At 34.8% G+C, this 15,737-nt stretch overlaps 2 protein-coding genes across 4 annotated transcripts in view; one reads left to right on the forward strand and one right to left on the reverse strand.

Moving 5' to 3' along the window:
- The window catches only part of LOC138315374 (probable ATP-dependent RNA helicase DHX35), a 182,590-nt gene extending 176,539 nt beyond the window's left edge, over positions 1-6,051 (reverse strand). For both annotated transcript variants that reach the window (XM_069256351.1, XM_069256352.1), the window contains exons 1-8: positions 5,935-6,051; positions 5,117-5,250; positions 3,265-3,357; positions 2,846-2,923; positions 2,167-2,271; positions 1,648-1,709; positions 1,132-1,201; positions 487-546 (exon numbers count right to left, since the gene is read on the reverse strand). In XM_069256351.1, coding sequence (XP_069112452.1) covers positions 487-546; positions 1,132-1,201; positions 1,648-1,709; positions 2,167-2,271; positions 2,846-2,923; positions 3,265-3,357; positions 5,117-5,250; positions 5,935-5,971 — 639 coding nt within the window. In that variant the 5' untranslated portion in view covers positions 5,972-6,051. The remainder of the gene's footprint in view (positions 1-486; positions 547-1,131; positions 1,202-1,647; positions 1,710-2,166; positions 2,272-2,845; positions 2,924-3,264; positions 3,358-5,116; positions 5,251-5,934) is intronic.
- A 201-nt stretch (positions 6,052-6,252) lies between these two features.
- LOC138315375 (lysosomal protective protein-like) overlaps positions 6,253-15,737 on the forward strand; it is a 104,080-nt gene continuing 94,595 nt past the window's right edge. For both annotated transcript variants that reach the window (XM_069256355.1, XM_069256354.1), the window contains exons 1-8: positions 6,253-6,355; positions 9,048-9,252; positions 9,679-9,790; positions 10,488-10,538; positions 11,519-11,605; positions 12,504-12,751; positions 14,641-14,737; positions 15,211-15,381. In XM_069256355.1, coding sequence (XP_069112456.1) covers positions 9,089-9,252; positions 9,679-9,790; positions 10,488-10,538; positions 11,519-11,605; positions 12,504-12,751; positions 14,641-14,737; positions 15,211-15,381 — 930 coding nt within the window. In that variant the 5' untranslated portion in view covers positions 6,253-6,355; positions 9,048-9,088. The remainder of the gene's footprint in view (positions 6,356-9,047; positions 9,253-9,678; positions 9,791-10,487; positions 10,539-11,518; positions 11,606-12,503; positions 12,752-14,640; positions 14,738-15,210; positions 15,382-15,737) is intronic.

Genomic DNA, 15,737 nt, shown 5'->3' on the forward strand with positions numbered 1-15,737 from the left:
AGACTAATTACATGTGTACACTTTATATTAATTCTTAATATTTTTGTCCTAGGAATACGTATTCATACTAATTCAAATACTATTGTATTAGGAATACATACTAATTCAAATACTGTTGATAAAGAAGGAAAAAATCGGGACTGCAGAATTTTATGAAAATAACCGAAATATTCAAATAACCGTTATTCGATTATGTGGAGTCCTCTGTACATATTAATTCTAATACTATTGTCCTAAAGAATACATATTAACTCTTATTCTATTGTCTTAAGGAAAATCTTTCTCTCTTTTTTTTGAGAAGATGTGTATCGATCTACACATGTTTTCAGATGCACTCGTTTTCATTTCATGGTTTCCACCGTAACAATGACAGCATTTGCATTTTGTAATGTTTACACTTGACTGAGATGGAAACAAAGAAATAGGCATATCTGTAATGTATTAATTACCAATATGTAAATATTAAAATAAAATAATGTAAATTACCTCAGCATTGAGTGTAGCAGAAGCTACAATGATCTTAAGATCTTCTCTTTTCTTCATTATCTGTTTAAAACAAAACAATCAATCTTCCTTATCTGTCGAACACAAATCCTTTTTCATTATTTGTTTAGTGATGTCAAAATCCTATAGCAGACAATTCAGGGTAAAATAAGGTGTCGTCATTTTCAGATACTCAAGATTTGTTTTCTTATTCTTGCCAAGTTGTCTTTGTTATCAGATTAAGATAATACATTTATGTTGTCTATTATACATGAATGGAATAATTTCATGTTATATGTTTATCATTTACATAAAATCTTCTATTATATATATAGAGGCATGACACAAACAACGATGTCACTAATTTTTGGAATAGGACTAGTTACAAAGTTCCATTTTATTAGCAATTTCGAGCTTTCTTGGCTATTAAAACTTACAATAAATATAATGTACAAGAACCATAATTTCATAAAAAATAGAAATCCTACAGAAATGCTCCAGAAAACAGTTACACATGGAGGATGATAAAAGAAAATACAAAAATTCGGGCCTTGTTTTATGAAAATCGTTTCTACAGGTTGTTGTTGACTGCGAGACAAATCTTGAGTCATCCATTCAGGTAGATAAGCCATATCATCCCTTACAAACCTTTCTCAATAGTCCCATCACTATATCTGTGTTTAATGTTCTTTCATGGGCCTCGTCAAGCATTAAAATACTGAAACACAGAAAACGTATCTAGATACAATACTGTATACAACTATAGTTTGGGAGTTAAAAATTTCAAAGCTCAAATGGGAATTCAGATTTTTTTTGAATAATTGAATAAAACTTAATTGCATAAGGCAAACATACTAAATAACCCTTGATCGTGAATTAATGTATTTGCAAATATGTTGAAATTAAGACAAACGTGAAATATTGTGTGGTTAACGGTAGTGAAATAAGACTTTTTATGGCCACAATCCTGTACCAGGCAAACATTTCTAGTAGAAAAATATTTCTGACACAGCTTAATGTCAGTTTACATAGCCAATGTATTGAAACTATCCAATGCAATATCAATGAAGGCACGTTTCATTATTTCAATGACATGTGTTCCCTTAAACTCAGAGCTTGTTTTTTTTCTATTCAATATACAATATATTTAAAAATATTCTATACCTGTACTTTTTTAGAAGAGGGTCCTCCATAATCTCTCGAATCATCATACCATCTGTCATAAACTGCATACACAAAGGATCAAAATTGAAATACAACATGTCATAATACAACAACAGTTTATACACACAGTGATCAATTTCACTTTGGAGTGTTTTAAAACAATTCATACTAATAATGTACATATTCTTAATAACCAACAAAGCATGTAAACATGCAGTTTATTTCTGTATTGTTTCAACAATCCCATTCATATTATTTTTGTTTTTAAAGATAGGAAATTCACATCCAAATTTATTCAAACAAATCATTCAAGTATAAGTATTTATTTTTTCCATCAAAAGAAAGCATGTCGGTGGTTTTTCTCAGGGTAATCCAGCTTTCCTCCACCAACAAACCTGACAAATCCTTAAATGACCTTGGCTGTTAAACTTACAAAATCAAAATCAAACCCGTCCTGCCCTAAATGAGGTTATTCCTCAATGAATGCCGAATCTGTTGTCTTCTGACATATGTCTATACCTTTATACGCGTTCTCCTCTTGTCAGAACAGTCGTCAAACCTGATGGTATAGCCAACCTCGTCACCAAGTACAGAGCCTCGCTCTTCTGCTATACGAGTCGCCACCTGGTGACAAATTGAATATTGTAGGTAAAATGGCTCTACTAGACTAAATTCTACAAAGTAGGTAAGGAGTAATCTTCATAGCTGACTTGCATTAGATTATACATTCACATCAAATTCGCAATACCATAAGGTGTCCATCTTTATATTAGCTATAAACATCTAACAAGGGCTTTCTTTCACTTCTTTACTCGATCATTAATATGGCTCAGTCAGCTGGACAACAGCACTTTAATAACACTTTGTCAAAAATTTACAACAAAAATCAGCCATTTATTTCAGCCTTTAAATTTTCAAGTGTACAATGTTCTAGAAAAATAATTAGTTCTACTTGAAAAACCATTAGCCCAAACATTTTATCAAATAGCATAATCATTTATCAAATCAATGATAATATATATTATATTTGGTGTAATACGGTTTATTTCCTAAATAATTGTCCCTCCAATTTTCTAGTGAGATTCGCATATTTTATAATAATTTGAGGAGATATTGGATTCAACAGGGCCATTCCATGTAACACAACACATTATTGAACTCATCAGCCATTGTCTTTACTGATTTAATCTGTACTTACAGTCACCGCTGCGACTCTTCGGGGCTGTGTGACACCTATCACATGACCTTCTGACCCCCAGCCAGCCTCCAGCAGGTACTGTGGAAAAGGTCAATGTTATTATTCAAAATGATTTGATCAACTATCAGATTTTCAAAACTATATCAAAATCATATTAGTATATTATAAAGTCTATGGAAAAATTGTATTGCATTGCTATCTATTAAAAAGCATTTCCAAAGAGAGAGAGAGAGAAAGAAAGAAAGAAAGAAAGAAAGAAAGAAAGAGAAAGAGAGAGAGAAAGAAAGAAAGAAAGAAAGAAAGAAAGAAAGAAAGAAAGAGAAAGAAAGAAAGAAAGAAAGAAAGAAAGAAACAAACAAACAAACAAACAAACAAACAAACAAACAAACAAACAAACAAATGTATGTGTGACCTCTCACCTGGGGTATTTGAGTACTTTTACCACACCCCGTCTCCCCAACAATGACGACTGTCTGGTACGTCTCACACAGGTAAAGGATGTGGTTTCGAAGCTGTAAGAAAAATACAAAACTCCTCAAACAAATGCATTAATTTCATTTTTGGCACCAATATTTAATATGCCCAGTCCACAATCATACAGGATTCTGATGGCCAAATTTCTCAATCCAAAAGCAAATTACTCTTGGAAAACTTAAGGAAGATAAATCTATTAATCTACTGCTATAGTTATCATTAACATGAACATCTCAATGAATAAAAAAAGTCTACAGTATAATCAGAAACAAGTACTGGTATCAATAGACTGAAAACTCGTCACTGTCTTGTTTACAGCGGAAGGACTTCAGGTATATAGGCATTTCCCCTTAAGCTTGGCTTACTACTTCTAAGTGTATTACTTAAAACATGTTAGTTTTTGCATAAATAGGAAGTTTTAATATTATATTATGGTCTGATATAAAATTAAGCTGTTTAAATGTGAATTTTGAAAACATAAAAATGAACAACTTTTCCTGGGTTTTTTTTTTTTAAATCATACATTCAAAACCAGAAGTGCATTTTCTTTTATTTATTGATATGGTTAAACAAGAGGCCCAGAGGGCCTGGTTTGTAATGCCAAGTAATGTTCTGAATACAAGTTCATTGTTTATTTTCTGAAGGAATTTGAATATTAACCTCTAATTCCCCTATTGGGCCCCACTTTTTCTGCTCCAGGGGGTCAAAGCCAAAATTTATACGAATTCTGTTAACCCCAAGGATGTTTCTGGCCAAATTTGGGTGGTACAATCCATGCAGAACTCAGGACAAGTAGCGATTTTTAGGATTTACCTCTATTTCCCTTATCGGGCCCCGCCCCTCCTGCCCCCCGGGGGTCAGAGCCAAAATTTATACAAGTTCTGTTCCCCTTCCCCCAAGGATGTTTCTGGCCAAATTTGGTTACAATCCATGCAGAACTCTAGGACAAGTAGCGATTTATAGGATTTACCTCTATTTCCCCTATTGGGCCCCGCCCCTCCTGCCCCCGTGGGGTCAGAGCCAAAATTTATACAAGTTCTGTTCCCCTTCCCCCAAGGATGTTTCTGGCCAAATTTGGTTACAATCCATGCAGAACTCTAGGACAAGTAGTGATTTATAGAATTTACCTCTATTTCCCCTATTGGGCCCCGCCCCTCCTGCCCCCGTGGGGTCAGAGCCAAAATTTATACAAGTTCTGTTCCCCTTCCCCCAAGGATGTTTGTGGCCAAATTTGGTTACAATCCATGCAGAACTCTATGACTAGTAGCAATTTAAAGGAAATGTTGACGGACGGACGACGGACGACGGACGACGGACGATGGACGGGACGGACGACGACGACGGACGACGGACGCCACGCCATGACATAAGCTCACCGGCCCTTCGGGCCAGGTGAGCTAAAAACTATTTTTCTTCACAAATATTTACTTACGCCATTTGAAAATTATAGATCTATAATAACATATCAAAGTTATCCTTCTGTATTAAACATTTATGGGAATATGGACAAACTTTAGACACATAAGGCCTAGCTATATAGGGATACATGTATACATCTGCCAATCGTAAAACTGGCGGAGTTCCAATCTCTCTAACATATGTTTCAAATTTAACTAAACTTCAACTGAATTTCATCTACCAAAACTCTATTGCTCATTAGTGTAACACAAAGTTTGCAATTAAATCTGAAGTAACTTAATTTCAGGTGACTAATTTACATATATAATGCCTATATATGTATAGTCAAGACAGGATTTAGAGAACGATGTTTTATAGATTTGACTATAAATTAAAGACCTGAAAAACTGGTAGTTTCTGTCTCTGTTGTTCAATGGATTTGGATATATCTGGGTTGTATACAAATGCTGTAGATGATTCTTCTGTCGTTGTCTTCCTTTCCTCTTCTAATGGTGTAACAGGTGGGTCAGATCCTACAAATGCAAAACAACTTTAATTAAATAAATTTTTGATACATATGTAGGCATCACATTAAATGAATTTCCTTTAAATTGTTGTTAAAATGTCGATTGGTATAGGGATAAAGATATTTACAATACTTAAAACAACTGATATGTGTCATATAATGATACATATTGTACCATTAACACTCATTTGATTATTGTGCATTTGCCATGGACAAAAATAAATATACTTCCTCTAGACAATTTATTATTTTCCAGATTTCCTGTGTCATATTGCAGAAAATAAACGTGAGAACATGGTTCAAGGAAGAAATGCATCATTTTTCCAATTCAAAGGTTAAAACAAAGTTCCTTAAAATTACTCATTTTAAAAACCATCAATATAAAAATCTTTACATGTTGTAAGTTAGCCTACAGAAAAATATACCAAATGGTTTTTAAAACTGATAAATGAATAACATGCAAACAAAATATAGTAAAGACCTGACCAGTTAATTTAAACATTGTCATGAAGCAATACTGAACATCTTAATGATTTTCACTGGACTCTTGTTGAATTACAGTACATGATGCTGTTTTCAGAGTTTTGATTAGCTGATATATTACGTAGATATACATGTATCTATTGCAAAACTGACGTTAGAGCCTCTATACGCGCCTCTGGTCCTCAAAATATGCATTAATTGTTTTAACCTGGTTTCCAAAACTTTGGTGTAAACTTCTGAGTCATGTTAGCTGTGTGGATTTAGTGCAGCTTCTGAAACACCCGCCACCTGAACGTTCTTTGACGTCGATGGCCCATATCCGCTTCCGGTGTAAACAAATACACGTGGTTTCACTTTACATTTTATTAATATCTGAAAGTTTAAATTTTATTCAACCAATCTGTTTTTCCACATTCAATAATTTGTATATCGATTCCGTCAAATGTCTAAGTATTTGTATACATAAGAATGGTTTGAATACGTGTACAACAACGTAAATATTGAAATGGAACTCTTCTAAGATAGAGATAAAAAAAAAGTCTGTTTGACTTCTCGATCATGTGCTGATGTCATGTGACTTCGATATCATTCAAGAAGAAGAAAGACGATCAGTGAGGCTATATTTGTAGGTAAGTAATATGCAATTTATTAACATTTTTAATTCTTAAAGAAAAACCAGCTTTTCATGCAGCTCTTTTTCCATACACATCGTACAGGTAACTGTATATACATAAGTGTTCTCTACAGTAGCTAATGTGTAGTCTACTTTCATTTTCAAAATACATGTTTTTAGCCCACCATCATCAGATGGTGGGCTATTCAAATCGCTTTTCGTCCGTGGTCCGTCGTCCGTCCTTCCGTCCGTCCGTCCTTCCGTCCGTTAACAATTCTTGTTACCGCTATTTCTCAGAAAGTTCTGAAGGGATCTTTCTCAAATTTCACATGTAGGTTCCCCTAGGGGTCTAGTTGTGCATATTGCATTTTGGGACCAATCGGTCAACAAGATGGCCGACAGGCCGCCATCTTGGATTTTGATAGATAAAGTTTGTTACCGCTATTTCTCAGAAAGTACTGAAGGGATTCTTCTAAAATTTCACATGTAGGTTCCCCTAGGGCCCTAGTTGTGCATATTGCATTTTGGGACCGATCGATGAATAAGATGGCCGACAGGTAGCCATCTTGGATTTTAATAGATAAAGTTTGTTACCGCTATTTCTCAGAAAGTACTTAAGGGATCTGTGTCAAATTGCATGTGCAGGTTCCCCTTGGGGTCTAGCTGTGCATATCACATTTTCGGACCGATCGGTGAACAAGATGGCCGACAGGCCGCCATCTTAGAATTTGATAATTGATATTTGTTACCGTTATATATCTCAGATAGTTCTCAAAGGATCATTCTCAAATTTCATTTGTAGTAATATGTAGTTAAAGTTTGAAAAGCAGAGAAAAGATCCCTCTTTCGTTTGTCAGACATAGATCATTCTTTGGTGGGCGCCAAGATCCCTCTGGGATCTCTTGTTATCTGTTCATCCTGTTACTTAGTTACGCCCCATAACCTCATCCTGGCAGTGACTGGAGCAGTTGATTTCTTCTCAAATTATACAAGTACAATGTACATACATACAACATACAGCACACACACATGTGGCAGGAACATTTAGCTTCGAAATACATAAGTATAGTCACAGGGACATAGCACACATTTCTAACCAAAAGTTTATATTGAAGTATCTAGGGTATGAACTCTACGGTAGAGAAATTTTTTTTTCAATCTGTGATTTTTTTAATAAATAGCCTCTATATATCAGTGAAACATATCTTACCTTAAAGAGTAATAATTGTAAAAGGAGAGGAGAAAATGTAGCCACCAAACAGGGATTCAAACGTGGCCGGGACCTCCCAGCAATAGCCAAATTCTCTACTGCTGAGCACCAATGAGTGACCCAGTCCAATTCCGCCACACTCCTCTCTCCCTTTTCAAAGTCTTTGTCCTTGAAGACATACAAGACCTTTATACCACTACCATGGGTAGTTTAGTTAATTAGGCGCCAATTTTGTAGTCGGGAAAGGAGAAAATGTAGCAGCCAGACTTGGATTCGAAACCAAGACCTCCAAACACTAGCCCAATGCTCTACCGCTGAGCTATCTGTATGGTCACCGATGATCGACCCAGTCTAATCCTGATACATATCTTTCCAATGAGTGTCATATGATGAACAAAATTATTGACTAAGTATATGGCCTGATGAACCTTGTTATATATTATGAAAACAAGAATAGGTAGACATTCCCCTGTTCACTTTATATGTCCCTGGTCTCTAATGGGTACCTCAATTACGAAGGCAAAATCACAAAATCTACTCTTATGGTGGTACACATACACTGTACATGTAAGTTCCTTAACTGTGTTCACCTATAATCTCCTTTGGAGGTGTTAAATGGCCCATGTTTTGTATAAAACTCCATATAAACATCATGGTGCTGACTAACTTTAACCTGAACCGCCATGTTATTTTTTTTCTTCAGAACAAAATATACTTCCCAATGTTGAAATATATTTTGTTATGAAAATTAAGTGAAATTCAAGTTTTCTTTTTTAAGAAAACAAAGTCTTAATTAAAAATGGAAGAGAAATCCTAAAAACATCTTGAGTCACTACAACTATAATTGTTACTGACAATACAGAAATGATATCAGACTCTCTTTGAGTTAATAATGTGTATGATCTATTGAATTGTTTATTCAAAAAGTAAAAAGCAATTACCTTTTTATTTCTGATTTATTGATATGATAGTCTCACTATTGACAATTCTACTTTTGTATTATCCTGCACAGTTCACTGCTACAAAAGGTGTCTAATTATACTGCATGTCCTCGCCAAATTCTGTAAAGGTGTGGGAAAACATACCGATCAGTGATTATGTCTAAATGTTTAAAATTATTTTGTTCAGGTAAAGCTTAAACATGTTCCTGTATGTTTGTAGGTAGGGAATATTATTTTAGCTGAACCAGTATGTAACTTTATCATCAGTATAACCTGAATGTAAATCTGAATTTTTTTTTGGCTAAATTACAAATGGACCAAAGTTTTGTAAACTACCAGCTGCCACACATGCATCTTCTATCGAGACCTAATCCCCATTTGGGTTTTCAGGAGGCATGCATCATATGTCACACAGAATATAAGCACATAAAAATTAGGGCTGTGGTAGGCCGACATTCCCAGTGATGTACCTGAGTTAGCAGTGTACCGTGCAAGGTAATGCACAAGCGGAACCGTGACTGGGAACACTGCAGTACAATAGTTACATTTTTATTCAGAATTGGTACAGAAAGATTTCCTCTTGACCTGCCCATTCACCATGATTTCGTCCCTTTTCCTGGTCTCCTGTTTTCTTGTCACCACGGCGACCTCTGCGGCCGTTGAGGATCAGATCGTGACCATGCCAGGATTGAAGACACAGCCAACATGGAAACAGTACTCCGGATATCTCAATGCTACTGGTAACAAGAAACTCCACTACTGGTAAATATATAGATATAATCTACTCTACAATACATTCGATTTCATGTATGTAAGTCAGCAAGCAAACATTTTCCATCCATATTAAGAAATACGAGTCCCATCAAAACCCACAATTGACTACATGTGGTCTTATAAGAAGCTGCTTATTTCTGAATACCAGTATGTTTCATTAGAATTACATATATTCGAAAAGAAATTCAAAATTTAGAAACTTGAATATATATTGGAAAGCTTTCTTTCGAACTTAAAGACTTTACACTTGATCTTTCACCCACATGTATTTTGCTAAGTTACTTGATATAGGGGTATGTGATAACAATTTTACACTGCCACCCATTGATAATATTTAAGAACAATACCCATGGCAGATGTATCTTCAGAGAAAGTCTTTTAATAAGAGATGTATATTTTATTTTTACCATAAAGGTTTTTGGAATCTCAAAACAATCCTAAGACAGATCCCGTGGTCCTGTGGATGAATGGAGGACCAGGCTGTAGTTCTGATCTTGGACTCCTCAGTGAACATGGGCCCTTCAGGGTACTTACATTTGTACAATGTATAAATGCAGATATGAATTATTTGGCAGTTTTTATAATAGTTCTGAAACACACATTGATAAAGATCATAAACACAATATATCCTAGTAATATTGAGTTGTAATGTTTTATTCCCCCCCCCCCTTTTTTTTAAAAAAAAGGTTAGTGTACACATACCTTAGTAGTTAACAAATCAATTAATGATGGATGATTTCTCTGTCAACTTTTAGGGTGCATGACAGTTTGCAAACCATTGAACCAGAAGTACAGATAAAACAATTAGGGGTGACGTCATGAATTCAAGTGGCGAAACCATAATGTACATCTTGGATATAACTTCATGAATTTTAACATGCAGTTAATGTATCCAATTTCATGTCGCTGTGAAAATAGTTCTTCTGAGACTAAAATTCTGTTCTTTTCTTTGTATGAAGGGGAAAAATCTTATATAGTAAATAAACCTAATGTTATGCTCAGGAAAATTGATAAATATCCAACTCTAAACTAAGGCAGCTATTAAGTAGACACAAATAGATACATAGTTGATGATAACTCAAAACCAAGATTTCCCATAATTACCATCCATGTCTGATGAAGCCAAAATTATATCTTTTCACATTGAAGAGTTTTTTACCTGTAGATTTATTACAGTTTGTAATCTCCATCAATTGAAATGTTTATATTGATTTTTTTTCCAGATCAATTCTGATGGAAAGACTGTGTACTATAATTCATACAGCTGGAATACTGTAAGTTTTTCTCTTCTTCTTTTTCACTCAATTTTGCCTACCGTGGGTATTTTTTTTCAAACCTATGGAATATATTGAACCTACTTTGGCCAGGAGGGGCTCCATTGGCCCATCAAGTGGTTTAGTTGTATGTCCAACATATAACTTGGAGCCCTTCAACTCTTGGATATAGATTCAAATACCTTTGGAGCAACATGCAATTGCGAAGTACTGATCGTTAGTTGAAGGTTTTTTTTTGGTACTCGAACTTTCTTCCACTTAACCAGGCACATCCTTTAAATGACACTGACTGTCCCTTACCAATCTAACATTGGCAGAGTGTGCAGGTCAAGTGAACCATCATTCTGCCAATACACCATCTTCTCAGGGTTGTTAAGCTTTAATTCCATGTGTGACTGTTGATAAGAACTGAGAATTGACAGTATTTTGGTGTTGCTTTTTTTGTTGTTTTTTTTTTGGGGGGAAGGGGAGGTTCTTGGACTTTCCTCTACCTCTGAAACTAAACCTAGTGTTCCATTTTATCAATCACCCTGGTTGTTAATACAACATAACAAAAATAATATCAAATGGAAATATTGTTAATTAAGCTATTTGTTACACATAATAAGGATTTTGCGATACTAAATTTCTTTTCTGTACAATTTACTTTTTTCGAATTTTACAATAAAAATAAATTTGTGAAAGTTTATTTATCATATGTTGTAAGGTATTTTCATTAAGTTTTTTAAATCTGAAAAAGTCCATCTTAGCAAATTAATATTTACCTCAATATGTTGAAAGATATTTCCATTAAATTTCAAACTCGAAAGTAAATCTGTTTTCTTATCTTTAAATAGAAATTGCAAACTTTAAAAGCCATGAAAGAAAGTTTGACTACAGTATAATCAGAAGCTGTTACGTGACAATCAACTTTATACTTCGTAGATATAGATGGGATTTGTACTTAATGAAGTAACTTTGAATCATACTGTAAATTACAGGTAGCTAACATGATTTACCTGGAGGCTCCAGCAGGTGTGGGATTCTCTTACTCACCTGACAAAGATTACAAGACTGACGACGATCAGGTAACACAAGTTTATCCTCTTTGATAGACATGCTGATAACATTTTTATTTGATTGATATTTAATATTTCATGAGATGTTATAGTAAACAGCTGGTTTGCTGTGTGATGACCATTATAGATTTTTTGTTGGACAGAGCCTCCAGTACTTTCAGTACTTTGATTTGTTGGATCACATAATGCTAGTACAATTTTCCAATGATACTCTCTCATCATCAACTAAAGTATATTAATGTGTTTTGCTAAATAAAACTCCTTTTATCTACAGTTTTATCACATAATCCTCCTGATATCTAGTGAATTTCCCCATATAATATTTTTGCAGGTGTCATTAGTGTAATATATATAGCCTTGAACGTTTTTCGTTGACTGGAAATTTATTGTGATCCTTATGGTATTCTAGCCTCGGTTGGATTTTTACAACATTGAGGTTCTTCAAAATGAAAGTTGTTGTTATGAGATCAAAAGTATCCAAAATTTGTGTTCAATTTATGTGATATTTTATACAACTCCTCTCAAAATTTTTTAATTTTTGCCAGCAAAGACTCGAAAAAATAAAAACTTATAAAGAATTATTTCATAAAATCTCCTATGGAATGAATAGTTTTTTAAGATATCTCCTTTATAGGATCTTAAATCTCAAAGTTTTAATTTTGCTAACTCTGCACAAATTTCAGATACTTTTTGTCACATTATGATTACATCAAGCCACATTGTGGAGAAAATCATCATAAAGATGTGCTGCAAACATCCAGCAGAAGTTGTCATTTTTTCCCACCGTCCTCCCAAATCCTGACATCATGTCATTATTTCCTGACATCACTTGCCATAATGACCAGTGGATTTCCTGCATTGTTCCAGAATGTAATAGTTCCATGTTTATTAATATTTCATATATCAGGTTGCCCTGGATAATCATCTGGCACTGAAGAATTTCTTTCTGAAATTCCCGGAATATAAGACCAATGACTTCTTTGTCTCTGGAGAAAGCTATGGAGGGATTTATGTTCCAACCCTGTCAGCCAGACTCGTGGATGACTCCAGCTTCAACTTTCAAGGTTTCGTAGTTGGCAATGGACTGAGTGATAGCGAGATGAATACAGATTCTTTGATCTACTTCGCATATTACCATGGCTTGATAGGAGACAAGTAAGTTCTGTTTACAATATACATACATATAGAAGGTCTTACATGAGTGGCTCTGTGATATGGAATTTATCAAACAAATTCAATAATTTAGTGGCATATCAAATTATTTAACGAGTTTGATAAATTTCATATCACATAGTCACAAGTGTAAGATTCTATTTATCACATAACTTTTATTAATAGAAATATAAGTAAAACTCAAATTTTGTCTGTATATAAAACAATAGAAAACCGGCTGGGATATGACATTTTCGTCTACTGAGACCATCAGGCGACGTCATATAAAGATTATGACGTCAATTTATGACATGGCCGTATGAAATGGCTGGACGGGCTAGTTATGTGATAAAAACAATTATTGGTTTTTAGGTCAATTGCGTAAACTTTTCATTCAAACAACTTCTTCTCAATAACTGTAAGGCCCAAAGTACTCATATTTGGCCTGTAGCATACTGGGATGAAAGGCTATCAAAGTTGTGAAAATAAATGACCTTGACTTACTTTCAAGGTCACCTAACTAACCAAAAGGTCCAGGGTACTCATATTTGGCCTATAGCATGCTGGGATGAAGGGCTACAAAAGTTGTGAAAATTAATGACCTTGACATACTGTCAAGGTCACCGGGGGTCAAATAGGCTAAAATCTTTGAATGACTTCTTCTAACTAACCGAAAGGTCCAGGGTACTCCATATTTGGCCTGTAGCATGCTGGGATGAAGGGCTACCAAAGTTGTGAAAATGAATGACCTTGACCTACTTCCAAGGTCATAGGAGTCAAATAGACTAAAATCTTTGAATGACTTCTTCTAACTAACCGAAATGTTCAGGGTACTCATATTTGGCCTGTAGCATGCTGGGATGAAGGGCTACCAAAACTGTGAAAATTAATGACCTTGACGTTCTTTCAAGGTCACAGGGGTCAAATAGGCAAAATTCCTTGAATGATTTTTGTTAACTAACCCAAAAGTCTAGGATACTCATATTTTGCTGGTGGCATGCTGGGATGAAGGTTTACCATAGTTATAAAAATGAATGACCTTGACCTTTTTTCAAGGTCACAGGGGTCAATTAAGCTAAAATCTTTTAACTACACCTTTTAATTAGCCGAAAGGTCCAGGGTATTCATATTTAGTCAGTAGCATGCTGAGATAAAGGGCTATCAAAGTTGTGGAAATGAATGACCTTGACCTACTTTCAAGGTCACGAGAGTCAAATATTCCAAAATCTTGAATTTTGAACTTCTTCTTAAGTTCTACCTGTGTGATTAAGCTGAAACCTGCATGAAATGATCCTGACATGGTCTTGACCAAGTGTTGTTATATTTTATGTCGATCCAAAATCCAAGACGGCTGCCACAGATGATCCAAGATGGCTGCCACAGATGCCATCTTGGAAACACATTTTGAACTTCTTCTAAGTTCGACCAGTGCAATTTAACTGAAAGTTGAAACATGAAATGCGGCTGATATGATCTTGTCAAAGTGTTGTTATATCTCTGGTTGATCCCAGATTGAAGATGGCTACCATGACACCATATCTAATTATTTTCCTATACAGCTATTGCCAAGATAGTCAGATGACCGTTAAGGCCCTTGGGCCTCTTGTTTGTTTTCATACTTTATGATTAGCCTTTTTTTTCCTCTATGAAAAACATCCATTCTGAGGAATGGCACAAAAACCTGACATTATCCTAATGTCATAATCTTTTAATTTCACCAGGTTATGAAGAAAAGTTTGTTTCATATTTGTAAGAGTCCATGGACTACATGATTTCAAAGAGTTTGCAAATTTTTTTTTATACCTCTATATTCTTGATGTTGTCACTGGCTTGATTGACAACAAACATCATAATTTCATAGATAAATGTATACTTTATATTTTTATGTACAGAGTTTGGTCTGACCTGACCCAGGTTTGCTGTGGAGGAAACATCACACGCTGTGCATTCCTGGCTAATGCTAAGGGAAGTCTCATATGTGAACAACTCGTAAGTACAATGTATACTGAAAAAATAGTAAAATGTTTAATAAATAACATAGTTTCAACTTATTGACCATTAATAATGTCTTACTAAAACGACACCATATTACCCAGAAATATGTTGGTTTCCTACTACTGAGGTTAGAGGAATGGTGGGGAGTGACAATGAATAAGGTTTTCTTCCATACTTGACAAGGTTATCCCCTGGTTGCTAGGGAACAGATAACTGTCTTTTACCAGAGTAGGGAAAAACAGTTCACATGTGCTAGACAATAAAGTGATAACATCAATAAATGTGGCTACCATTGTCCACAAAGTCATTAATTTTGACCAATGGCATTATTATTAATGGCCCTCTGATGACATACATATTTTATTTTGATATGTAGGAGAAATAAATTAATCAACGGAATGATAAACTTGCTTAAATATTCTACTTGTAAATTTCCTATTAGTAAAAACTGATGTTTTGTGATACAGGTAACAGGTACCATGGAGATTGTGTACTCGAGCGGACTAAATGAATACAACCTGTATGCCCCGTGTGAGGGACAAAGTGGATTTGCGTACGATGAAACCAGGAAAAAGCTCACATTTACCCACCTTAACTGGCCATTTCTACATTCTCCTTCCATACAGAAACAGGTGAAGGTAGGTGGATAATGCTCTATGGAACAGAAAAGAAGGATCATCATAGGCAGATGGTCTCTATAGACAGGTGGTCTTTATTCTGTATTTGCATATTACACAGTTATCTGCCCTTGCGGGTATTGATTGTGACGTCATGTGTAATGTCATATTTTATGGAGAAAATGACATGAATTATGCCCACAAATTAAAGACATCACAATCGATACCTACCTGCAAGGGAGCTAACTCAAAATATGTAAAGACGGAATAGACAGGACAGGCGGTGTTTATAGTCAGGTGGCTTTTTTGTAGCAGTTAGTGACTAAACTACTATAAAAGTAGATATATCTTATTTTGACAGGTGACCTTATAGACAT

The sequence above is a fragment of the Argopecten irradians genome, chromosome 2 (assembly GCF_041381155.1).
Source record: "Argopecten irradians isolate NY chromosome 2, Ai_NY, whole genome shotgun sequence".
Taxonomy (NCBI): Eukaryota; Metazoa; Mollusca; class Bivalvia; order Pectinida; family Pectinidae; genus Argopecten; species Argopecten irradians.